Genomic DNA, 25,562 nt, shown 5'->3' with positions numbered 1-25,562 from the left:
AAGCAGTGTGATATTGTTGTAATTAACAGTCAAATCACCTCAATAGTCTAGTCTAGAAGGTAGTTATTTGGTTTTCATAGAGCATAAAAAACAATGCTTGTCGAGAAATAGAAAATGTGTTACCTCAACGAACGGCTTGTCATTTTTCTATGAAGGCTATTGGGAACCGTGAATTGGGTATAAAATGACAACAAAGCTTGTCGGGAAGTTGCAAATGTGTTAATTCGACACATGACTTGTCAGTTTCTATGAAGCTTATTGGAAACCGTGAATTGTGTACCCAGGGAGTTTCTTCTTGGGTGATATTGCTTAACCCAATGCTACTGTAGGTCAGTCCACCCACATTTACTTAGTCCCGAGTGTAAATGCCGCGTTCTTTTACAGGTCGAAGGCCGAAGGGCGGTTTACGGCTCAAAGCGTTTTACGGTCCAACGGGTTGACGCAGAGCGTTACGGCACAAACGTAACCATCAAAAGTAGGATTGTTTGCTGGAACGGCCCTCGACAAACAAATTCTTTTCTTCGCGGCTTTTATTGTACGGGGTGACGCAAGAACTAATCTTAAAATGGTCGTGAGTGGTGAATAGCACATACAGATTAATTTAATCCACAGAGAAAGGTGTACAGAAGTCCTAGCAATTGTAGAGCGGTAATATATTGAGACATTAAAGCAAGATTCACACCAGACGCGGTTGGCGGATAGCGACGCGTTTTTGCGTTCGACGGCAAGCGACGGGGTATTCACACCAGACAGCGACTTGCCGTGACGGCGTGATTTTCTCGGTTGAAACGGCTGACGGCAAAGTTAAATCGGATTTAACTTTTCCGTCAGCCGCGCTAGACTGCTGGATGAAAAACTCGGTATTCGGCGGGTGCTCGACTTGTTTAAGATACATTTCTGCTTGATTTAGGTCTTTTTGTTTGTAGGTGGGTTGTTTTATCGTTTTTACCAAGAAAATAAGAATGAAGTACTGGTAGTATTGGTACAAATTGTCTTGTTTTAATTGTTTTTTGTCTGTTTTTAGTAAATTAGTTTGAAATGGTCGTTTAAACAGTTTGAAATTAAATACTGAACACAAACATACTAAAATTTTCTTACCAGTGGTTTAAAGAACTTCTATTCACAGCTTTTTGTTTAGTCTTGGGTTTTTTTCGAAATGATTTTGTAATTATCTAATCACTACTTTGCAAAAAGAAAAGTACAAGAGAGGTGCTGCTGTTGAAATCTTACCAGGATGGAATCACTATTCATATGAGCCTATGCATAGGTGAGTTTTGGTATAAGTTCTAAATGTATTGCTCCTTTAACAACTATGATTTGTTGCAGAAGTGTAGGAACTTTTACTAATCTACATGTCTATGACTGATTCAGCAACTCCAGTGCACCTGTTCAATAAACTTCATGGCAAGAAAAGAAAATGTTATATATGTATTTCCAGGTTGGTATACTTGAATAAAAATGTAGTTTCTGCCGATCAACTGTTCCATATATATTTCCATAGAGTTCAAGATATGAATTTGTGACATGTTTGTCAGACTTGGAAAGCAAATTCCCAATAAAAACCTCATCCAACATCACAGATCAAATTGATGAAGTTACAAACTTCAGAAAAGTATGCCACAAGCCAAAGAATACAAGTTTTTTTCTCGCATTTGACAACATTTAGCATCATTGTAATTGTGCAACAATGTGCAAGTTTAATGTAAATGCATCTTTTTACATTTAAGCTTTTTTGTATGTTGTTATATGATTGTTTTCTTTGCGTTTCTGCAATCTTGTGTTTTCTAAAATGTGTTCATTTATGTTATTGCTATTATATTACCAACTTTGAAACATAAAGTGTCTGTAAAACAGGAAAGTGTGTTTCAACAGCAATGACAGAAGTAAACTTAATCCAATGTTGCTGTTGCAATTGTTTTTGGAAACATTTTACCGTGGAATGATGATCAACATTATATTTTGTCACAAAATAAACTAAACGGAATTTTGTAGCAACTTTCTTAAGACGTAGAAACACTAAATATGTCAAGCACATTGGCCCAGTTTTCTTAGCAACAAAAGTCGTCGACGGCAACCGCACTGCCTGTGTGAAGGGTCAACGTCGCGTCAAACGTTACGCGCAAAATCCGCCAACAACCGCCGGCGCTGACATCGCTAGCCGCCACCGTCAACCGCGTCTGGTGGTGGTTCTCTGGTGTACAGGGACTTCGCATATCTGAATGAGAAATGATTATGTATTAAGGAATTTCACTTTCGATAAAGCATTAAAGTAATTTAAGTAGCCTTTGGGGATACTTGGTTAGCCAGACCTTGCTGCTTTCAATTGTCTACTTTTCGTTACTGTTTAGCAGAGTGCAAGTCACAAACATTCAAGTTTCAGGAAGTGCTGAATTTTCGGATGTAATATAGCCGCCTAGTTTGCTTACAGGAAAAAGCGCTCTTAGTCTACTACACTAAACCACATAGCTTAGCCTAGCCTGCGGGCCTATTTCCGCTTCTAGCACCAGTCTTGTGTCTGTTGTATTTTACTCCAGTCAAAAGTTGATGTCAATACAGGCACAAGCATGTATTTTTATCGTAAATACTAGGTAACATCAAGCTCAACAAGGAAGTTTCTATTAGAAAACTAGAAAGTCTATGTAGAGTAGAGTAATCTGGACCAGACTAGACACTTGTAAACACAACATTACTAGAGGTACTGGATGAAACCACTGACAGCGTGTAATTGCACAGACATGTTTTAAGACTCGACAAAGTTTAAGATCTAGGCTTAAAGCTGAGTGATTTGGTCTTGGTTCACAGGAAAGAAAAGACAAAATAAGAAAGGTAATTCCAATGTAGCCAGGGGCAATTTTAAGAGAGCTAGTAACGCGTGTGTTCACAAAACAAGGTACATTATGTTGTGGAGCTTGTTTGTTCCTGAAAAATGCAATGCTAGACTGTAGCAAGACTGCAAGTTAGGTGAAAATAAAGTACATGTTTAATGTGTTTCCTAATTCGTTTTTAAAGCTCGATAGGCAAGAGGTTGTGCCTACAACGCTCTACATGCTTGATCTGTAATACAAGGCACAGCTTTGTTCCTGGAGCTAGTTGTTAGCTGCTCAGAAGCGTTCAGGCATTAAATTGGCGGTTACGAGCCGAACAATAATAGCAAATTCCATTGCTTTTCCCAGTCTGTTTGTGGTTTTTAATGTGACATGCGCTTTGTCTGTGCTGATAACTAACCTACAACTTAAAAACCTACAACTATGTGAACTTGAGTTTGCTGATACAAAAACTAGTCGTCTTTTTTGTTTGTCTTGGCTTAAATTTGGAATGTAAACCGTTATGAACGTTTCAATCATGCAAGGGGATAGCATATGTGCTTGACGTTGTCAACAGGAAATGCCATTCGCAAATCCAACATGTAAATTAGTCGGACGGGTTAACAGTTGTCGCCATTGTTGACAAATGTTAACAGCCAGAAGCGCGACACGGAATGTATTTTCGGTTGTATATAATAATTGGGCCGATAAAGATTTACAAGTCGTAGATATACTCACCTAAAAGGGAAAGGCATCTTTAAACGTCCGTGTGAAAGAACTGTTTGTTGATGGTTGTTTAATATTTATGTGGGAAAAACCATGGGTACACGGACGCCGTGAATTATTACTGTCAGCTTCCACAAAGGTCAGTTTCATACCTTCAGTGCCAGGCCGACCAGGTTTAAAAGTTGTGTTTTAAACTTTTAAAGTTTTGTTTTTGGCTTATCTAGCCAACACGGCTACTGGTATATTAGAAGTCCTACGACTTCTTATCAGATGAACAGACTCAATGTTCGCTTTAAGGAAAGTTGCAAATGTAGCAGTCAAGTCAAGTTTGATTACAAGAGTACTTTTGGAACACATACGTAAAATGATGAAATAACGGCCCAAATGTCGTTTTTTTACGTCTATTTCATCATTAATCAGCAGTGTTATTTACAGGAATCAAAGGCGTTGAAATAGAATCGCGGCAAGTGCTGTATTTGGTGTAACTTCACCCTGTAAAATGCTGCTCAACAAGCTTCAGCGCTCTCCGTCAACCAAGGACAATGCCCAGCAAACACTCGGATGCTTCCTTCGTATAGCGACCACGCGATCTGTATGCCTCAGCATTGTAGCCAGCCTTTGCTTCTTGTCGGCCCTGTTAACTGTAGCGAACTTCGGGGTGGACACCGTTCCCACCCGGTACACAGTGGTGCCGATGACAGTTGTTCACACCGCTAAACTGCGTAGTCAAGGTCACGCTGGTTCAAAGGTCAAATACCATGACCTTGAACCGGTCAGCGAACTCAAGAGCAAGCTGATTGTCAACAGAAACATGGAATCGGTGTTAAGCCGTCTCGGAGCTAGAATCAATAAGAACGCAACGTCGTTTCGGGGAAGTTCTGCTGGTGAGAAGAACGCTAAGAAACTGTTCGAGGCGGTGGAGAAGAAACGTCTTCAGCAAAGCGACGTGGGAACAGATTTCCGGACTCGTAACACAACATTAGAACGCGATTCGGGCGACGACCTTGCTCAAGGTGAGGGCACTGCGTGTTGATTTCCATGTTTAATATGACGTTGCCAATTACAGGGGTTCTGTTTGAGTATAAGGTACTGACGATGTCTTTTTGTTTGTGCAAAATGTATGCATCTTTCAACAAACAAAAACCTACTCAAAATATTGGTCTCATGTAGATTTTTCAGCTAATATACCATGTTAAATCACCAGAAAATATACGTCCTATATCAAAATTCTTTCATGGATCCATTTAAGAAACATATTTGAAATCTTTCAAATACATAAACGTCACTTATCTCAACCATTTAATCTTCAAGTAACGTGTTTCTTTTTTAGCTGACCAAGAGGACAACTACAATCCAGATTTTGCTCCATCTTCAAGAGACGAAGAAGAGGAAAACGACGTTGATCCAGTTCGACTATCCTTTGTTAAAAGTGCGGCTGATTATACGAACAACTTCAGAAGCAGATTTCGCCATTATTACGACGAGCCAATTGAACTTTTGCCAGCTCAAACTAAAGGTGATTACAATTGTTGTTAGTTTGTGATGGGGTTCAAACCCACGACTGGTCAAGTATAAACCAGCATCATTTTTTTTACTATATTCATGAGTCTTATACGTAGGGTCTTTTATCTAAGGGTAATGCTTATTCGCACACTGTTTGTGTTTGCTTTGGTGCTCTAGGTCTAAGTCCAATCAAGTGTTTTATAGTTTTTGAAGCAAAATCGATCCTACAAAGTCCCAATAAACAAACTCATTGCCACCAAAACTCAATCAAGTATTAATGGTAACGTTTTAGCCAACAAGCAAGATTGTTCGCGATATGAAAACCAATGTGGCTTTCACGACAAAAGCGTGAGACCATAGACATTGTAAAAAAAGGGACAGATCCCACCGATGTTTAACATGGCGCCGAAAGTCTAACACACTAAAATTATGGCAAACGAAGATACGGGCTGTGTGTTTAAGGGTATGGACACAAAAAGTCATTCTCTTTGTGAAGAATTTCGTGACTGTGGCGCCTTTTTGTCAAACGTAAAAATGTAAACCCTTCGAAATCTGTGTGTACTCTGCCCATATTAGACTGTTGAAATTCATACATTCCTCCGATAGTGTGTACTTTTCTCGTCATCTTTTCGTCTTGGTGTGCAAATTGGATTAACAAAATTGTATCCGGTTTAAATGCTACATAAAAAATCCGAAGGCAAAATTAAAGGGGAAAAGCAATAACTCCCAGCACCTTTAAACATCAAATGTGTCAATTAAATAAGTAGGGCCACCATAAAATAGGCAGCAAATTTAAAATGATGTTCAATTTCAACAATATTAATATGTAAAGCATACAGCAGGATTTTTCCTATTACAAAGCCAAGTTATGTAAGTGGTATTTTAAATCCCTTTGATGTTTGTTTTAGGGCGTACATTTTCGCAACCGTGACGTTCATATCCCTGCTTCCACAAACAAATGAACTGACGCATGTAATGCCTTACCACGGAACGCCCAAACTTTTATCATAGGAAGGTTCTTTGCGTCCTTCAACAAACAACCTTCGGAGCCCTAACATTTAAGCAGTTTCTATGCAAACATTAATTTCTACAGAAAGACGTCCGATTGAAGACTTAAACGAGCGATAAGGTTTTAAGAGAATATGACGAAATAAAACTGCGGTGAAGTAATGGTTGCGTTGGACAAACAATTTTTTAACCGAGGAAACCAACCACTTTACTACGTAGCAACTGATTTGTATGATTTAATACCACATCACTTAACATGAGTGTAAAGTAACCAGTATATTGTGCTTCTGTTTAAAACACTATCTGCTACAATGTAATTAATTCTATGATGTGTAAACGTGGTTGGTTAAAAGCTTTTCAAATTTGGAAAGGGTATCGCTTGTAATCTTTGTGTTTAAAAAGCTTTGACATTTAAACCATAAGATGTTCAAGAAACCTTAAAAAAATAGTTCTCATTTAGTTGCAAAACAAACAGATATCTTATGAATCTGTCGCACAATACCATGCTTATAGGTCAGAACTTCACCCATATGTCCAGTAACGCGAATCAAAATCATTCGAACAAGAACAGATATTATCACACTTGATGTATAACCTGTATTATCATGATTCACGAAGCGAAACCACGATGTCCCTTGGGAAAAACATGCCAAGAAAGGAGCTCGACTACTTATCGTGTTGGCAATGTCAGACCCTTGCCTCTTTTCGAGTTATACTATCGATTAAATGACATTTCGATCTTGTGCTCAGGTGTAATCATTGTAACGAACTACCGTTCTGGGTCAACGTTCCTTGGTCAGCTCTTTAATCACCATACGGACGCGTTTTACACTTTCGAGCCTCTCCTGCCCTTCACACAGCGATGTCCAGAGCAGCTACGTCCTATGACACAAGTCTTGCATCAGATGTTGAAATGTGATTTCCCCGATATTGGCGAACTGTATTCACGAGTCAAAGGGCCCGTGCGCCACAGTCATCTTGACGTTGAGTGTTTGATCGACAATTTCTGTTTCAGGTAAATACGACCTATTTAAGCATAGTTTATATTGTAAATTGCCCATGGACGTGGTCAAATGCCGGATCAAAACGGCAGAATAATAAGCCTGACAAAAACTCATAAACCTTTTAAAAACAAATTTTTGGCCCAACTTAATATTTGGTTAAATACGCCACTGCCAGAGCAATAGATAGACATACAATGTTTTACGCTCTGAAGATGGCATTATAGAACACAAGGCTCCCAATGCACAATTAAAGCATAAGATACATGCCCAGCAAACCACACACTATGCATGCCTTATGTCCGAAATGCAGCAAAGTCGTATTTTTCGACAAGCCTCATAAATAACGGATAAAGATTGACAACGGTTCGTACACGAAGCGAAGATTATAAGATACGCACCTTTGTTCTGTAATAAGCGGAACGCCTTGCCCTGTTATGTAAAAGTTTTGGCTCAGTGAGGACAATATACTAGAGTTAGGGCGAGGTTTTACACCTGGTAGAATCATTTCATTTCTGAATTACTTTCAAAGCCGGCTTTTGTCTTAGCTACAAACTTTTACAATCCGCCCCAGCATAATATATCCGCTTGCCGCAATGTTAGGCAGGATTTTTCAGGTCGTGTTCGGGCTTAACTTTAAAGAAAATGGGCTTGATTCGGGCCATACTTCAAACTCAGGCCCATTTGTGTCACAATTCCAAAAACTTTTGGGGATAAATCGGATTCGGGTTCTCTTCTGCCTCTTAGGATAGGATTCGGACCCTCTAAGGTTCCGTATAAATCTATATAGACCCCGTTCAATCACGATCAATACGATTCGTCACAGTATATTCGGTGCAAGATTAAGAAGTCGAATGCATATTAGTTCTTATCATGTGCAAACTTATGAATATTTAAACGTGCACTTTGTCTGGATGTTTTTCTTGATATCGCTTGATCTTTTCGCAGGAGGAAAACGGACGAGCTTTGTGGAAAAGAGCTTTGCCCATTTGGAATTCAACATAAATGTGCCAAGTGCGGCCCAATTCATCTCCCTCGTGTGAATAATCTTTGTCGATCCAAAAAGGTGAGTTCATTTATGGACAGGCTAATCTTACTGAGTGGCTGCTATATAAAGTAAATTAGATGTAGCCTACCCTTTTCAAGGTATTGAAACATTATGAAGTAGTTTTTTAGCTGCGAACTTAATAGATTTTCTGATTTGGGATATGCATGTTTTCGGTTTCAATTGATACAAAAAGTTGTCGTTACTTTTGTACACATTGGTTGCGTCCTAATTCCATGTTCTGACATTTTTTTCTATTAAATAACAACATAGTTTTGTCGTAGTAAGAAACATTTGTCATTGAGAAAAACTTCTTGTAAAAATCATGTCGTTTTCTTCCAGATGTCAGTCATAAAAGTAATTCGCCTCTGTGATATCATGGGCTTGAAGACGATTATGAATGACCCGACTATGGATTTGAAGGTACGATAATACGATTAGTTTGCTGCCTATAAAGTGTAGAACTTTTGTACTTAATTACTGACTTTGTGCTCTTAATTTAGGAAAACCAAACAAACCACGCGAGCTGGCGTATAACATCGTATAATCACATATATCAACTAGGTTTAGCGTGTTTCGTTTGCAACAAACAGATAAGAAAAACAGCAGCACTTTACTTTCGAAACTATCTTGTCGTTGAGTTGATACCTCTTAACCACCACACTACTTATACAGCATATGTGTCAATGTCAGTTATCTATTCACACAAACAATGATCGTCAATGGCCATGCTGTCTGATTGATGGTCTGATACTGTGCAGTTTAAACACTCCACGTTAACAAGTCCTGCTCTCTGTAGCTTCATTTTTACAACAACAAAATAATAATTTTGATGGTTTAGATTATTCATCTTGTTCGCGATCCGCGAGGCATTCAGAGTTCCCGTTTAAAAATCGATAAGACGTGGGATGTGAGATCAAGTTCCGAAAACACGTGTAGCCGACTGGTGTACAACGCTAAAATGGGATTCGCCAACACCACCGAAACCAAGTGGCTGAAAGACCGGTACTATAAGATAAGGTAAAAAGCCAATGTATTTGTATAGAGTCATGGCGTTTTGGCACAATATGGCGATGCAGAATTGCTTTCAGTAAAACGCAAAGGATTGATTTAAATTGAAGTTGGTCTTGGTCCAGAAAACAATATTAGAATGAAAATCAAACTAAAAGATAAAGACGATATCCTTAATTCGCCAAAAAGCTCTGGTAACTACTAGGGATGGCCCGATAGTACTGTATCGGCGCCGATACCCCATGCTTCGAGCAGTATCGGTACTCGTCCGATACTTTAGCGGTATCGGTACAAGTACCTTTTTTTGAGACTTTAGCATGTGTAAAATTGAAAATGAAAGGAGGCAAAAAACAACAACCATCGGCTGTGATAAAATATTTATGGGATTACAACTAAAAACGCGTTCGTTTTGGATTTAATGAAATATGATGACCTAAATCGCTACAGCGACTTAATGCCGTAACACGTTTTTTAGGCCCGCGTTAATTGCGAGCGAGCGTCACAACGCACAAAGTTCATTGTAGACGTTTGTAAGCATAAGTTTCGAAACGGCAGGTGTTTAATTTGTATGGCCAAGTGTATTTAGACATTCCTAGTGTTATCAGTGACAAATTATTTTCTATGCCGTTAGGTGAACTTTTAAATCCCAATTAAACTACCTGCGATTTTGCAATACAAAAGTTGGCGTTAAGAAATGACCCAAACGTTATATGTTTTTGGATCCCTTCACTGTTTTGGCGATATTAACAGACAATCCCATTCTCTGCCTAAAGCCATGATCGTTAAATGTTTTTTGTTGTCAAAGTCGTAAAACATTAACGCCGGTAAGACGTTACAAACAATAGACGCCGGTAAGACGTTGCAAAGCGCGTAGCATAAACGTAATCACGTGATCAGATGCGTAACAACAAGTGCACCAATCGTTAGTTATGCCTCCAATGCACCACCATCGTTAGGGCATCGTTAGCTCGCCAGCTGATTTGCCAAAGAGTCTTTACCAGACCTGGGCATTTTACGGCCTTAAGTGATTTATTAGACTGAGTGTGTTGTTAAATTAACTGTGATGGGAAAACACATTACAAATACATCAGTTTGAAAATGTTTTCGCTTGTTTGCAAAGTATCGGGTATCGGATCGCAGTACTTTTGGGGTAAAATATCGGGTATCGGTATCGGTTGAAAATATTGGTATCGGGCCAACCCTAGTAACTACTCATGTATATCACAAATTGGGGTTACATTAAATGTTTGGAAGATTCAAAAACACCTCTTGCATAGTTGACAAACGAAGTATATATATTAACTCATATATAGTGTCGTAAATTTGTGTTTTTATTTCTAGCAGTCAAATACGCGTACAAATTCGCGATACTTTTTATACCCGACTATCCAATTATATTTGTTTGCGATGTTTCTTTAGGTATGAAGATCTCGCCTTGGAGCCGTTTAAATACGCTGACGAGATTTACAAGTTTGTTGGCTTGGATTTCCAGCCCCAAATCAAACGTTGGATCACGCAAAACACACAGGGTCAAAAACCACGAACCAAGTACAAGAAGAAAGGCCAAGCCTTTACCACGAACCGGGACTCGGCAGCCGCAATGGAGTCGTGGAGAAAACACTTATCTTTCGCCAACGTGTCCGTGGTGCAAAAGAACTGCAAAGAAGCAATGGATATGTCTGGGTACACGAGCGTTGCGAACAAAGACCAGTTGCTCGATTTTAACACGCGATTAGTTAGATGACGTTGAAATTACGGTGTGACTCTCTTATTTATGTCAATCACTGTCCGCAAGTCTCTGACTTTTCGCGTTTACCGTTCGTTTGTTGTTTGTCACACAAAACCTATCATTTACTTTGACATCCAAATTTTTTATCAAAACATTTTTTCGTGCCAAATACGAACAAACCTATCTTAAGCAATTTCCTTCAGCTATTATGATCAAAAAATACCATGTAGAAACATGACCGACAAAGGCGAAAAAGGCGCGTTCATCGTTTTATAACAACCCTATTAAAAGTTCATTTCCAAATATTAAGAAACTTTTATTTACCAAAATATGCTGCGAAGTTGAATTTGACAGAAAGGCTTTATTATTACATCCTTTTTTGCACCATATTATGCTGTTGTGTTTGTTACGGTTAGCTTGACAAAGACTACATCGTTGACCCCATGTTGTTGTATGGTTCTACCTCTCAGGTATACACTATTAAAGACACACACAAATAAGACAACAAAGGGTATTTATACATGTACTGCATTATTTGATGTCTTTACTTCATGCACCACAATGCGAAAAGGTTGCCCAAATGTGGTGATGTAACTTTACTCATTGGCGTTTATATTTTGTTTTGTCTGTAGTTCTCTATGGCCCGTTCCACTGTGTTTTTGTTGATACTTTGACATTACCGTTTGTTGTACGACACAGCCTGTCAGGCAAATCACCATCAGTACGTAGTTGTTGCAACTTTTAAAAATAAAACGTTTAATGCCAAAAATATATTTGTTTTATGCTAGGTACATATACAGCTGCATTATCAGTTTGCTCTCGCACAAGCGCCGAACATAGAAATACTAAATACACTCATTGATGTCGTGTTTGATAAAGGACCCAAAATGTGCCAAATATTGCTTATTCAAGATTCAAATTCATACAAAAAAGACAACTACGTATAGACCTTATGTATAGAGGAAGCATTTCAATACAAAAGTTTCATTAAATACACGCTGTTGCTATCATCACAGCATGTACAGAAGTTATTTGTTTTGATCAACCTATTTTTTAATTCCGCGTCGACTGTTCACGAAAGTAACAGGGTATTATTTTTCACGGGTGCTAAAATATTTGCCAATGGTGTAGAAACTTGGACGTAAACTCTCCCCCTTGATTAGCACCCAGTCGCCAACCAACCGACAATCTGTGACGTAAACCGTCGGTTTCGTCAGCTGTTCGTTTAGCGCTGCTGCGATCTGTAGAGTATGAAGCAGCGGGATTTGGCAGTTATGAGTTTAAATGCAGTTAAAAGGAGAAACAGTTTACTTACAAGCAGTTATATAGAGCAATTCCGACAACCTATCACAACATCAAGATTTCAAGACAGTCCAACGGTACCTAGTAGCATTAAGTTAGGAGATTCCAATTGCTAAACTGCAAATCGTATTCTGCAATGGCAGAGAATGATGTGATTAGCAGTTACGAAGGGAAGAAAAAACGAACAGGTTTTGAGGACATTCCTCAAGAGTGGTTGCTTATGTGGGGAGCAAAGAACTTGCGCGATGCAGAACAGCTTGTCGATGTCACCATCATAGTACAAGGAAAGAAAATCAAACCATGTCACAGGTTCGTAATAAAAAAACAAGTATTGGTTTTTAACCCGAATTGTAATGAGCCACTCTGGATTTAAATAAGCAATTAAAAAGACTGCACTACAAGCAAGTTACACTCAATTGTAAAAAATAAAGTCAGTGTTTAAAGAAGGTTGACCTTTGTCAAGGGCATTATATGCGGGGGTTTGTTGAGTTCTTGAAAGTATAAAACCTAATAAAAGTTGGTCTTTGACAAAACGATTCAAGTTTTGACTTTTTGTTACAAAATCTGCTACACATGTCGTCATATTGGATACACAAGACACGGACTTGAATAGTAGCTTTACTAAAAACCCAAATTGCCAGAGACGTCATATTCGTATTCATAAAAGTTCCGTTAAAGTATTTTCGTTCTACCAGAGTTGTACTGGCGGCAGGATCTCCCTATTTCCGAGCGATGTTCACTCACGCAGTGGTGGAACAAGTTAGTCCAGAGGTGGAACTTAAGGACGTCGACTATTCAGCAGTTAACAGCATTATTGATTACCTCTATACCGCAACAGTGGATATCAATGATGACAATGCGCAAGAACTTCTGACGGCATGTAGCCTTCTACAGGTATTCTCTTCTTACTGAACGGGTTTAGACAAGCATTTTTAGACCACAGAAGCAAATATGATTCAACATTCAAGATTTTACTGCAAAATACTTCATATCTCTGTCATCAGTAGTTTAAACGGGGTTTTCGTTGTTCATTATTTAGATAAGAATGCATTTGAATAAACGAGGCCTGGCTGTATGAATGGTATAATACTTAATTGCATGTTCTTAGTTCGGAATATAATAACTTTTAACAAAGTGTTTCTTCAGCTGAATTTACTTTAGTTTTTTCAAGTATGGTAAAGATGTAATAGCTCTTTTAAATCATGTGAAATCATAACGAAAATTATTTAGAAGTGTTGTGAACTCTTCGAAAATGCCGTAGGGGGTGCGCTGCGTTTGCAGACGATGATTTTACTATTTTAGATATACATCATGCTTCATATTTAGGTGCTAGGTCTGCACGGAAAATGCAGGCGCTACATTGAAAGCCGCCTTTGCCTGCAAAACTGCATTGAAATATATTCGTTCGCCAAGTCCCTGTGCTGCAAAGAACTTCGAGATGCAGCCTTCGCGCTGATTACGCGACGCTTCACTGACGTCATAACCACTGACGCATTCTTGGCTATGTGCAAGGATGACGTTATCGATGTTTTGAGCGCTGATGAACTTATGGTGAGATCTTATATTGCAGACAACTACTGGTGTTTTTTTGCAAGATCTACACTGTCGTTAAGTTCGTAAAAAAGCGAAAGCATACACGTAAACTGTTAATTAATACCTATTCACACAATAAACAACAAATACTGCAACAACATGACCTAACTTGGCGATTTGTTGACAACGTTCATGCCGTTTTCACGTTTGCATCCAGTAAGCTTAAATTCGAGTTAAACCAACCTTGACTTATACGTATACAACTTGTTATGTTTTGTGCGACAACGCTCATAAGTGAAGGATTCGCCCTTATGCTTTGGCAATTAAAGTGTGCAGTATGCTTTAGCAATTGAACAAACATGAAATGTAGGATTTGATATCCAAACGTTGCTGTTCAGGTGGAAACAGAAGAGAGAGTGTATGAAGCCGCCTTGACGTGGTTGGCCCATGACGTCGAAAGTCGTGGCACGGCAATAAGCGAGGTGTTTTCTTATATCAGAATGACGTTGCTCGAAGATGAATTCCTTAACGAGTGCATTGCCCAGGTGGGTTAAGACTGGAATAAAAATACATAGTGGGAACGTAACGTATAACGTGGCTGTGGTGAAATATTAAATCCAAAGCATTACACAAAAGGAAAAGGGGCATGTTCCTACATAAAATAACCAAGACCTTACGTTGGACATGGTTAGGGACTAAATATAAGTTATTTATTGAACGTGTGGAATTTGTGCGTAAAACGAAACTTGGGGGGTAGATAGTGATGGGACGAGTACCCGGCACTCGTACTCGGTATCGAAATATTTTGTCCCAGTGTTCGATACCAACGTGCGAGTACCGAAGGCCGATTTACACCATAAGAATACGGACAATATTTGCTTCGGACAGCACAAAATTGGAAAAAAGTTCCGCCAGGTTACGTATATCTTTTTCGCTATCACCTGGGGATTAAATTTTTCGGCATGTGCGTGTGCACACCTGTACCACGACCATGACAGATAAATTAGCAAGTGATATACAACCAAGTACAACACTACACTTAAGTATTCGGTAATCGTACTCGGTACTCGGTATCGACGGTATATACATGTGGTACTCGTACTCGGTATCGGTACTCGCTTCAAAACCTGGTATCGTCCCATCACTAGGGGTAGATTCTATCTTCGAAATCTGGCAAAAGGCAATTGAAACAAAAGCCAAAGAACTTCTGGCTAGGTTATAATCCCAATCACAACTGTACGATTCAAGATTTTTCAACACTATACCGCTTTAAATATTGCAAAACTTTATATTTGGCAGGAGGAAATGTTAATGACGCAACCAAGTCTTGCCGCACACGTCGCTGCAGCGCAAAAGTTCAAAAGTCTCCTGAAGCGCCAGTCACAGAGTTCTGAAGCCAAAGAAGCAATTCAAGCCAGCCCAAACTCAGAAGACAATCATGCATCCCCAACCCAACATGAAATTCCTGCAGACCAAGGTCACTCTGACGAAGCAAACCAGGGTGAAAATAAAAACCAAGTTCAAACCAATGAGGAGAAACAAAATGAAGACTTTATACAAGCACCTTATTTCGAAGTACTGCTCAGTGGGTCGACTCAAGCGGTCAAATTACCGTTAAATGTGCGACGGAGAGCGGGAATGGCTACGCAGAGCCTTTTGTTATTTACAAACGGACGAAAAACCGTAATTTTTGAACCTGGAATGAACCGATACCATTGTGGACTCTCAAAAGCTGAAGATGGACGGGTTGACCTCAGTGACGACTCGACTGCAGGGATTGACCCTTCAATGCCGATTATGAAAAACGCTGAGGTTTTCGCCACGGCTAGTGGACCTACATACCTGATTGGCGGTGAGTTATTTAACTTCTCACAAATAAGCTGTCATACGAAAATACGCGTTCGCTGATGTCCAGCAGGGTAACATAAAGTTTTCCGATTTGAGACCTTAATCGATATTGCTCAAGCACTTGCTACCTTGAAAAGACTAGCACTATAAAGCATTGAAATTTGTCCAAAATCAAACTATATGATAAAGACGGTTGCTATCTCAATGCAGCTGCTATGTAGTCTCCAGTTTCAACATCAATATATGCAGAATTTTGAGATTTATATTGCGAGCCGCCGAAACAACGAGTAAAATATCCAACAAATCCAACTGGATCGTTTGATCCAACCCTGTTTTGTGCGTTTTGCAGGCTTGGAACTTCAGAAAACAGCTAGCGGCACTTCCATAAAAGCCAAAGTTTATCTCTTCGATGTAGAACGACTAGCCTGGACTCAACGAGCGTCCCTGCCTGAACCGAGGTGCATGATGGGAATGGGGGAATTGCAAGGCCGCTTTTGTGTCACAGGTGAGGCATTTTTATTACTTTAACTTCTTTCGCTGTTATGAAAACTGTAACAAAAATCAGAGAAGCAACTATCGATTAGCACACTATTTAAAGTTTCGACAATTCTTGCTGGCCATCTTGAAATGTTAGTTCAAACCAAGCTAGCCCCTTTTCGGGGATTACCTCAAGACGCGGGGTAAATGTCATTGCAATGTTTGTCGTTTAAAGTAGTTCTGTGTGAGACACGGCATCTTTTGCCAAAGTGTAATACGTGATCTATTGCAAAAGACTCTCACAGAATATCGATTAAATCTTGTCTATATCGTGAGAATGCTGCTTGAAACCTAAAAAAGTCCTAATTAAAAAAGCACTAAAATAAATTCTGGCACTCAGTTAACATTGTCTATATTCCTTAAGGTTGCATAACCAATAAAATCAATTCCCTTTTGTCGCATTGTTTTCATAATCTGAACCTTATTATATTGCATGACGTTAATACATATTGAAAATAATGCTAGTCATCTTTCAAATATTCTGTGTTACACCACCGATTGTAATAACAGAAATTGTGCGTCAGTATATGTACGTAGATGACATATGGGTTTCTTTTCATATGTGTTAGTTAAAATAGACAACGCCTCTTCGTTGCTATGTTGTCTTGAGCACACCCGCATACTTATGTGGTTGTCATGTAAGAACGTCCGGTCGAAGCTGTCAATTTTTTTGCAGTGGTTTCAAAAAAAGAAAGGTTAAAAGAACCAACTTTGTGCACATCATAGTCCTTAGACTTTGAAAGTCCACAATGTGTCTGTTTATTCCAGGTCCAAATGTTACGGTTTTAAGAAGTAATATTGAAACAAGCCGGTCTCCCATGTATAGCAACATAAATGGTTCTATTCACGGTTTTGAACCATTTGAGCAAAAACATAAGAGCCAGTATTTGTGTACAAAACATGACTATTCTGATCCCCTGGTGTTGACTATATCACTTGTCGAAACGTAGTCATGTTTTATACACAAATACTGGCACTGATTTTTTCATATGGTTCGTTATTGTGCACATCTTTAACGTTGGCATCGTGGACATTTTGCAGGTGGGAAAGGTCTTTCGCAAAACGTGACCCTCTCAGACGTTCAAGTATACGATTTCGATGGGGACAAATGGGAAAGAGGACCCGATCTCCCAAAAGCTCTGTACGGCCACGGATGTGCATCCACCCGTGACTGCTTGTTCGTGATTGGTGGAAAGACTGAGGATAAGGTAGTTTCCCTTGTAACAAATGTTAACTGAACAGGCAATGATTTTGACCCAATTTGCATCAGATTTTATATTGGAAAACATGATGTGGAGAAAGATTACGAAGTCCTTGTGTAAATAAAAGATTCCAACATTTCATAATCGAAGTGAACTGTTAAAAAGCCTAAGAGCTAACTTGCTCTAGGCACAAAACATATTTTGTTTTTTTTCTGTTATGTTGGGTGTAGTTGGTCTGTATTTTTGGTTTGGCCGTCATTCTTCTGTTACATAAATGAAACTCTTGGCAAATGGGAAACATTGGGTTTATCCCTATATTGTGTATTTCAACGCAACACATGGACACATCCTTCAATCAACATACACGCAAGCTAAAAATACAAAAAGGAACATATGCTAAATGTTTGTCATAACCGCAAAACGTGCAAGTAACATTAGTTTGCCAGTTCACATCGAATGCGCGAAGCATGGAACCAATATCAAAACATCTATTTTCCTTATTTCGTTTATAGGAAATCGTTGGGACTGTGTACACACTTCGATCTATTGACGACCAATGGACTTTGACCAGTCCTTTGCAAGTGCCACGGTTTTTACTTGGATCAACATCCTATGCACATCAAAGATCCTCCTCTTTTGGAGATTGCGACTTGATTTATGTAGTGGGAGGAGTGGGAGAAGACGGCGCTCTTTCCACTGTTGAGGTTGGTATAAAGTCTTAACTGCCTTAAATACAAAGCTCCGGACAGCAGTTTTTACCCTTTTTAACGCATTAACCTTTGCAGACTTTGAAGACCAAAGTAAATCCATATTTCTCAAAAACACTTTTCGCGTACAAAAACAAGTCTCCTCGCTTCTGCTTCCCATTGCCCGACAAAGTCACCCCTTGTTGGGAACCATTGGCGTAGTTGTAAAGTATAAGAACCACTGATGTAAACCAACTATATTATTTTGACAGTACCTGAGCCTGACCAAGGACAAGCCATGGAAGTTTGGCGAGGAGTTTCCAGGCAACCGGTGCGCACAGACGGTGACGAGCGTCAACGGAGCGTTAAGCGCAATTGGCGGTCACGTGACAGAAAGGTGAGATGACAAACGTTAGGAGAAATTCACTTGAAACAAGAAATGTTAGGTTTCTTAAGAAGTTTTAAGTTTACGGACACATCCGCTAAACATTTGTAGGTTTGCCTTAAAACTAGGAGAATAGACTATTAGGGGCAGGATGTTCAAAAGTGAGAATAGTACACTTGTCGCGCTCAAGTTTCGTTCAATATCAAATCAAAAATATATACCGTACTTCTGCCAGGTATGACAAAAATGCATTCAAATAAGAAGAATACATAAGAGGTATTTATCCAAATACGTTGCTTTCATAAACAACCGTTTCGAATTTGCGTCTATGACTGTTGTCAAGACGAAATTACAACCAATGTAACAGCTATACATCAAGTAATACTTTTCTAATACAGAACGGAAGGCCACCATTACGAGTCGAGGCAAAAATACGACGTTTACTGCTTGGAACCGGTGGATCCAGATCGCCCACTTGGAGCCACGAGATGGCGACAGAGAACCAGTCACGTGCGTGGCATTGCTGGCTATTTGTGCGCGTGTACTTGTCTACGAGTTGACCCTTCAAGGATCGGGGTCAACAGATAAGAAACTTTATATAACGATGTTTTGAAATGATCAAAACATCTTAAATCGAAAACCAAAGAAAGATTTTAGACTGACGATAACTGTTAGTCATTTACTTTGAAGCAGTAAAAATTTTGTTGTGAAGACGAACACATATATTTTGGATTCTTAGAAATATATTTTTTCACAGCAATTTTCGTCACCCGCCTTGAAGCGCAAATGCCATTTATCACGAATGTGAATTTGTATTTGGTGCTTGGAGTACACAGCTATTTTATCACATGTTATTAAAAGCGGCGTGGGTTCAAACCCAAAAGATAACCGGGTTTGTTGTTTTATGGCTAATGTTCTCATGACAGTAGGTCTGGAGTACATATAGGTGTAACTAGGTAATCAAAAACATTCAATGCTAACAAGAGACGGTTATGTCAAACGAAATACGCTTCAAAAACACAATTATCGATAAAATTTAAGTTGTAAACGAGAGTAAGAACCATTAGATTCTTGTGAGGCAACTTAAAAACATTTTGAACAACAGAAAAGACACAAAGTAGTTGACTTTGGGTTCAATGCCGACAAGCGAAGATTATATCTAACTAAGCATCTTGCAAAATCACAATAAACGACAATTTGTGAGCTTAACCTGTCGCGTCACCGCATTACATTGAGCTCGTGGGGGGCGATTGCTCTGTAAGAGCCCTTGACACAGACATCACAACGCGAGGGAAACAATTCAGACCTTTACGTTGAACAACACTCAATGATAAGTCCAATACTCGAACTATAGCCAGTCTTGTAAAGCAATGCGTTGTAGAGTGTGAGTCTAAAATAGACGATCAATGTTTAGTTCGATCGAACTGTTATAAAGAGACCACTTACAAGCACTTAAATCATCCCTGCTCTACTTGATATGCAACGACATCGCTATGATATGTTTTGCTTATCAGTGACTTTGTAAAACTAGTGGGTAGCTAATAGTAAATATTTATGGATATGCCATTATGTTTATTTTCAGTGTTGGTCTTACATTTTTTTCACATTGCATATATGTATTATGGCAAGTTTTTGATCACTAAGTGAAACAATTAAACCAATGTGAAAAACATGCAAGAGTGGGCATATATGTTTAAATGTATCATGTATCAGTAGCAAAACCTCGTTTACATGTGAACAATGAATTCAAAGCGTAGGTATTATTATAATCACCCTCATACAGAAGCAGTTTTCCTGGTGATAATGTACACTTTACATCAGTGTAACCAAAAACCCTATAGATCAACCATAATTAACCGGTATACGCAGGGTTGCCATACCGTCCTTATTTCTAAGATTTGTCCTTATTTTGAAGGGCTATGTCTTGGAAAAGTTTATTGTCCTTATTTCTAAGAAATGTCCTTATTTTTGACTGTAGTCCTTCTTTTGTCTTATTTTCAACAATTACAAGTCAAATCCCTGCTACAAGTAACAGTGAGTTTAGACCTGAGCTGTCGTGAGATGCACAAAATGTTTTCTACGAACAACGAGTTACTGAAACAGATCGTTTCTGGCAAACATATTGCAAATATTATGTCATGACTCGTATAAATGCAAAGATTTGTTTAAAAACGTTAGTTTCGTTTCGCGTAAATATTTGATTTTTCGGTTGTCCTTATTTTTGGTTTCAAGTCGATGGCAACCCTGGGTATACGATTCACATAAACTAAATATGCCAAAATACTTCGGGGAAACCTTTTGGGCGGTGAAAAAGATCGTATAGTGGTTGGTTCTGTTTGCCCTAAGGTTGTGTACATTGTGTTTGGGTTTCCCACTAAATCGTTCTTTTCCGGGCGACTCTTTCACTTTTAATCTGTTGACTTCCTGGATAATATTTCTTGGGGACTTTCCGTATACGAATCAATGTGAGAATTAACCATCCAGATTCCCTTACCGGAAATAGCTCAAGATATACATCCACACGCCAATGGGAATTCCCTCATTAGCACAATCTTGTTGTGATCTCAATTGAAGATCGGATTACACATTTATGATGTGAACATAAGGACGTAGAAGCTTAATGTAATTGACGAATATAGGTTTAACATTATGTAAAATGCGGATTAAATGTTAGAGTCATATCTACGTGTAACGTAATACATTGGACATTGTCAGTGATTCGATAAACAACCATGAGAAATATGTTCAAAAAATAACCCCGAATACCAATGAAAATTTACATGCAAACAGTGGCACAACATGTTTATCTCACCCTATTTCCTTCATAGATGACCGTTTATTGTTTTGACAGAAACAAGTGAACAGAATGTCGTTGAGAAAAGCCCATGAACACTGCGGTGCTACGACTGAGCATGTCCTTTTGACGAAATGGCACATTTGTGGACAGCAGTGATTCATCCCAAAGGACCAAAATTATTAAATCACTGAGTTTTGAATTGTTGCTGACAAACCTGTCAAAGTCGTAGAGTGCATACTTAAACGATCGAAACATATTTCGCCTTACAAACCACAAAAATATTGCACAATATTTTCACAACTCAAAATCTTGAGTTGACTGAACAATAAAAAAACGAACGCGGCAAGTTTAAGTCAAATCAAGTCAAGTTTTATTTGCATTGTCACTTTGTCATCGCTGAAGCAAAAAACATTGGTTATCGGGTCAAGTGTCCTGTTATTTGAATAAAATTGAGCTTTTGTGTTCGTAGGATTTCAACCGACCATCACGAACCTGACGTTTAAACAACACAGGTGTGACCAATTTGAATTTTTGTAGAAAGTTTATTGGTGGTCTTGGTGCACCAAAGGCACTTACATTTTTATTTTGTTTTGCCAAAAAGCCAACTGCTTCATTAATGTTCAAATGTCGGAACCTGTCAATGCAACAAAGTGATTTCATTATCAAGTCTATTCACCCCTGTTACGTATGTCAGCGATCAGGATGTATCAATCACAAATTAAAGAATCATACCGATACGCATAATAAATTAGCATTTAATATTTCTCCCACACAGGTTGCGCAATAGTCAGCACAACTCGACAAAAGAATCATTGATTTCATATTGATTATACTGTCAATGAGTTCAATTTAAAACTCGGTGATTTTTTTGCAATTACGTTACGTCGTGTATTATGCAACACAAATTTTTGCGAAAATTCATCTCATTTCTCTGCGATACACGGTCACCTTACTTATCGATTGAACCCAGTGATTCGCAAACCTTTTTACGTCGCAGCACACTAATACCGCAGCTAAATTAGTTGGTCTTAAAAAAATAATTATCGCTGCACACCTGAAGGTCGATTACGGTATTCTTTATAAGAGAGTTTTGGACACAATGGGCAATAAAAACTGGCTCAAACAACACTTAGACAAATCTTTGCAATAAAACGCTACATCCACATTGGTGATTTTAAGATACGATGTTAGATGTCAAAAAGTTTACGTAGTTTCGGTGCCTTAAGAATTTTTGTATTGGAGTATCGAGTGCTGATGTTATATTTTTATAATTTTAACGAGGTTGAGTGCCTTTAGAACTTTTGCTTTCGGAGTAACCTAATGCTGAATATTTTAGATTATAAAATACGTAGGCTTACGTAAACAAAATTTTGCTACTATGTTTTTTCGAATAACTTATTTAAGGGCTTTTATTTCTTGCAAATGTTAGTGGGTCATATTAGCAGGCGAAATCAGTCCCAACGTGTTTACGCTACTTCTTACGGTTTTGCGTAAATGTGGTAATACAACTGATGAGAAAATGGGCATTCGCAACGTCAAAGGGTTAAATCGGATTCGGGGTTTCCGGGATTAATGCTTATGACCGACGCACTGACGCAAGTAACCAATATTGTGGCAAGACGCCATGTAACCATCCGAATCAGAACATGCGTTACCGGCATCATGAAATATGCAAGACGTTCTTATCTGCTCTCATCTCCTCTTTGTCTGGCGGCTTTAGCGCACAAATTTGGTAACATGGGGAAAATGAATAGTTTGGAGGTGGTGCATGTGCCCGAACTTGAATGGTTTGTTAACGTTATTGGCGGTTTGCAGCGTTCCATTTTGATGATCATTTGCTTTGCGTTTGGTAAGAAAAGGTCTCTGTGACCAGACAATAAGTTAAAATATATCCACAGGGGTCATTAGTCATCAACATATAAACTGACGAATCAGTTGTAATCTGTGACGTCACCTCACACACCTGGCATTTACCTTTTTCCTTAGTGCTTTATATACCGTGTTCTACAGCTTGATTGACACTGATGATGACAACAGAGATTGTCGAAACGTCTGAACGATGTATTCTATATACACCAGTATACTGGTATACCTTGGCAGTAAGGTTTTTGATCAAATTACTTTTCAAGTCCGTGTATACTATTCCTAAGCAGTTGTAATCTGTTATGCAATTAAATTTTTAATCTAACGTTTATTGAGAACATACTTTGCTTCGGAACACTACATACGGATCTGTTCATACGTTTAATAGTGAAAATAACGGCCCAACTAGAGGTAAAAAGCGACATGCTTTACGCCTATTTGAGCGGTTATTTTTACCATTATACTTTGCTCCCTATCAGCCATATAGCTAGATATAAAATGATAAGTAAAAAAGAACACCAAAAACTAAATATTGAAAGCTGCATTGCTAGAAAATTGGTCTACCCCATTGAAAAACAACATACTACTCTGATTACTGAAATACACTTACGCAAAAACTTCCAAAAATATGAATAGTTTGCGTGTAATTTAACTTTTAAATGCTTTGCTCCATAACGACCGGAAACGGTGCCACATGCATTTTATATGTAAACTTTACAAGGCATCAAACAACAAGAACTAATTGCGTGTAATTTAGATTTACTTTACAAAAAGGAAAACCTATGACTCCGCTCCAAGCCGGGATGGGGCCAGTCATCACTTTGTTAGACAGATTTGACCTTTAACCTTTAAAGGGTATCAATATTTTATAAATTCTCGCGCCAGCCCGCAAACCTAATGCGATTATGGCGGATCCCAGTTTTCGGCCGTTTCCAAGGATACACGGTCACGTGATTTATCGATTAAACAGGTGCGGACCAAGTTTTTCAGTTGCAAAAGAACACTATTTTAAACAACTTTGAGACAAAACCTTTCCAAGAAAAGATGTTCACCTCCAAATGTGATAAAAGATAGGATACATGGAATTTAACATTTTAAACTTATACAGTGCCCTTTAGATATCAGTGTCTAGAATGTGAATACAGGCTAAATCGATACATAAAAGTGATTATACCCATCTTTTTGTTTGGGAGTATTTTAACTGTGGAGATTTTACCCGTTTGCTATACCTTTTTTTATTAACCCAGTTGCGATTTTACAGCATGAAGAACTAAACCATGGTCTACTTTTGTTGAACCCAGCGATAACTCAAGTTCATAACACTGCTGAGGTCGCTTGTGTGTCAAATTATAAACTTCGTGTCATGTATGTCGACCCATAACCTAGTTACCTTTCACCCAGCATTGGTGCTAAGCGTGCAACTTAATTAGCAGTTTAATAAGGGCCTGACACCCTCTTTGTCGGTTTAGTGACAAGTGCAGGATGTTGCTAACGTGCAGTTTAATGCACCTTACTGCGTGAAGTGCTATTTCGCTGGGCATGTAATTTGAATATAAGCAAGGTTTAAACAAAAACACTTCTAAAACAGAGTTGTAAACGGGCCTGAAATTGGAGCCCGAACCCGAAAGTACAAGCCTGAAACCCGGCCCGAACCCGAATCGTTTTTGAGCAGCCCATTTGAGCCCGAAAGTTTAATTGGCAGGGCTGTATATTAAAGCCTCAGGAAAGACAAGGACAACAAACACAACACACAATTGGTAGTTACATTTATTCAAAAAAATACCGACACAGAGTGGAAAGTCAGGCCCTAATCAGGCCGTTTTTTTTTTGAAGAAACATGAGCCCGAACCCGGCCCGAAAAGTACGAACCGACTTGCAACTCTTGTCTAAAAGCAACATTGCTGCTTTTCTGTTCCCTTCCGTCAATTCCCACAACCACAAGACAGAAACAATGTGCAAATAAGAATAATTGGAAGCGCCAAATGTATTAGACAATAGAATTTGTGACATAACAAAAATACTTCCAATTAAAATATTTTGTCCTTTTTAAGCACAACGACCAAATGAGAGACAAACCCTTTTTTATTGGAACACTATATAAGACTGCTGTTAGGGAAGTTATTTTTAGCAATAAATTCTTCTTAAAAGGCTTTGTTCTCATAAGCTTTTCTGCTTCAAACAAAATGCGCACTGATGGTCTGACAATTAACTCGTTGTCACAGGTCAACTGGTTTTGTTTGACACTGGTTATGCAACAAAATATCGATTTTGGAAACGCAACATATTGTTCATAACTGGTTAAATCTAGTTGTGTAACACTGACTTTGGAAATCGTGTAAAGGCTAAAGCATCCTTGTGCAAACGTACGCATAAATGGTTCGCTATCTGGGTTTCAGTCATAAAACTGAAAGTCAAAATATTTGCCCAAGTGGATATTTAGTTTATTGGTCGTAACTGTTTCTAATAAATACAGGTTTATTACCAAATTGACTGGGAGTTTTCCATCTTAAATTTTGACCTGAAATAAATATCTATTTTTTTCATGGGCTAGTCGATATTGCAAATAAACGTACGATCTCGGA

At 38.6% G+C, this 25,562-nt stretch overlaps 2 protein-coding genes and 1 long non-coding RNA gene across 4 annotated transcripts; all 3 read left to right on the top strand.

Moving 5' to 3' along the window:
• Window positions 1-969: 969 nt before the first annotated feature.
• Window positions 970-1,991, top strand: LOC145218406 (uncharacterized). The gene is made up of 3 exons (XR_013857594.1): window positions 970-1,267; window positions 1,327-1,438; window positions 1,502-1,991. It is a non-coding gene; the product is annotated as an uncharacterized LOC145218406 (long non-coding RNA).
• A 1,551-nt stretch (window positions 1,992-3,542) lies between these two features.
• LOC145218832 (carbohydrate sulfotransferase 1-like) lies at window positions 3,543-11,596 on the top strand. Its single transcript, XM_080086239.1, has 8 exons — window positions 3,543-3,669; window positions 3,966-4,543; window positions 4,861-5,046; window positions 6,792-7,056; window positions 7,991-8,108; window positions 8,430-8,510; window positions 8,929-9,107; window positions 10,518-11,596. Exons 2-8 carry the CDS (start codon window positions 4,030-4,032, stop codon window positions 10,840-10,842), a joined length of 1,668 nt encoding a protein of 555 aa, XP_079942365.1. The 5' UTR covers window positions 3,543-3,669; window positions 3,966-4,029; the 3' UTR covers window positions 10,843-11,596.
• A 529-nt stretch (window positions 11,597-12,125) lies between these two features.
• On the top strand, window positions 12,126-19,208 carry LOC145218469 (kelch-like protein 41). 2 transcript variants are annotated; one of them, XM_080085873.1, is made up of 10 exons: window positions 12,126-12,438; window positions 12,825-13,023; window positions 13,456-13,680; window positions 14,061-14,207; window positions 14,962-15,514; window positions 15,860-16,015; window positions 17,089-17,255; window positions 17,762-17,953; window positions 18,208-18,332; window positions 18,719-19,208. In XM_080085873.1, the coding sequence occupies exons 1-10, from the start codon at window positions 12,266-12,268 to the stop codon at window positions 18,906-18,908; spliced, it is 2,127 nt and encodes a 708-aa protein (XP_079941999.1). In that variant the 5' UTR covers window positions 12,126-12,265; the 3' UTR covers window positions 18,909-19,208. The 2 variants fall into 2 exon arrangements, with proteins under 2 accessions (XP_079941999.1, XP_079942000.1); XM_080085874.1 differs by lacking the exon at window positions 18,719-19,208 and adding an exon at window positions 18,556-18,680.
• The last annotated feature ends 6,354 nt before the right edge of the window (window positions 19,209-25,562 follow it).

The sequence above is a fragment of the Phallusia mammillata genome, chromosome 3 (genome assembly GCF_965637545.1).
Source record: "Phallusia mammillata chromosome 3, kaPhaMamm4.hap1.1, whole genome shotgun sequence".
Taxonomy (NCBI): Eukaryota; Metazoa; Chordata; class Ascidiacea; order Phlebobranchia; family Ascidiidae; genus Phallusia; species Phallusia mammillata.
The sequence above is the reverse complement of the archived record's forward strand: the minus strand, read 5'-3'. Positions and strand labels throughout refer to the sequence as shown.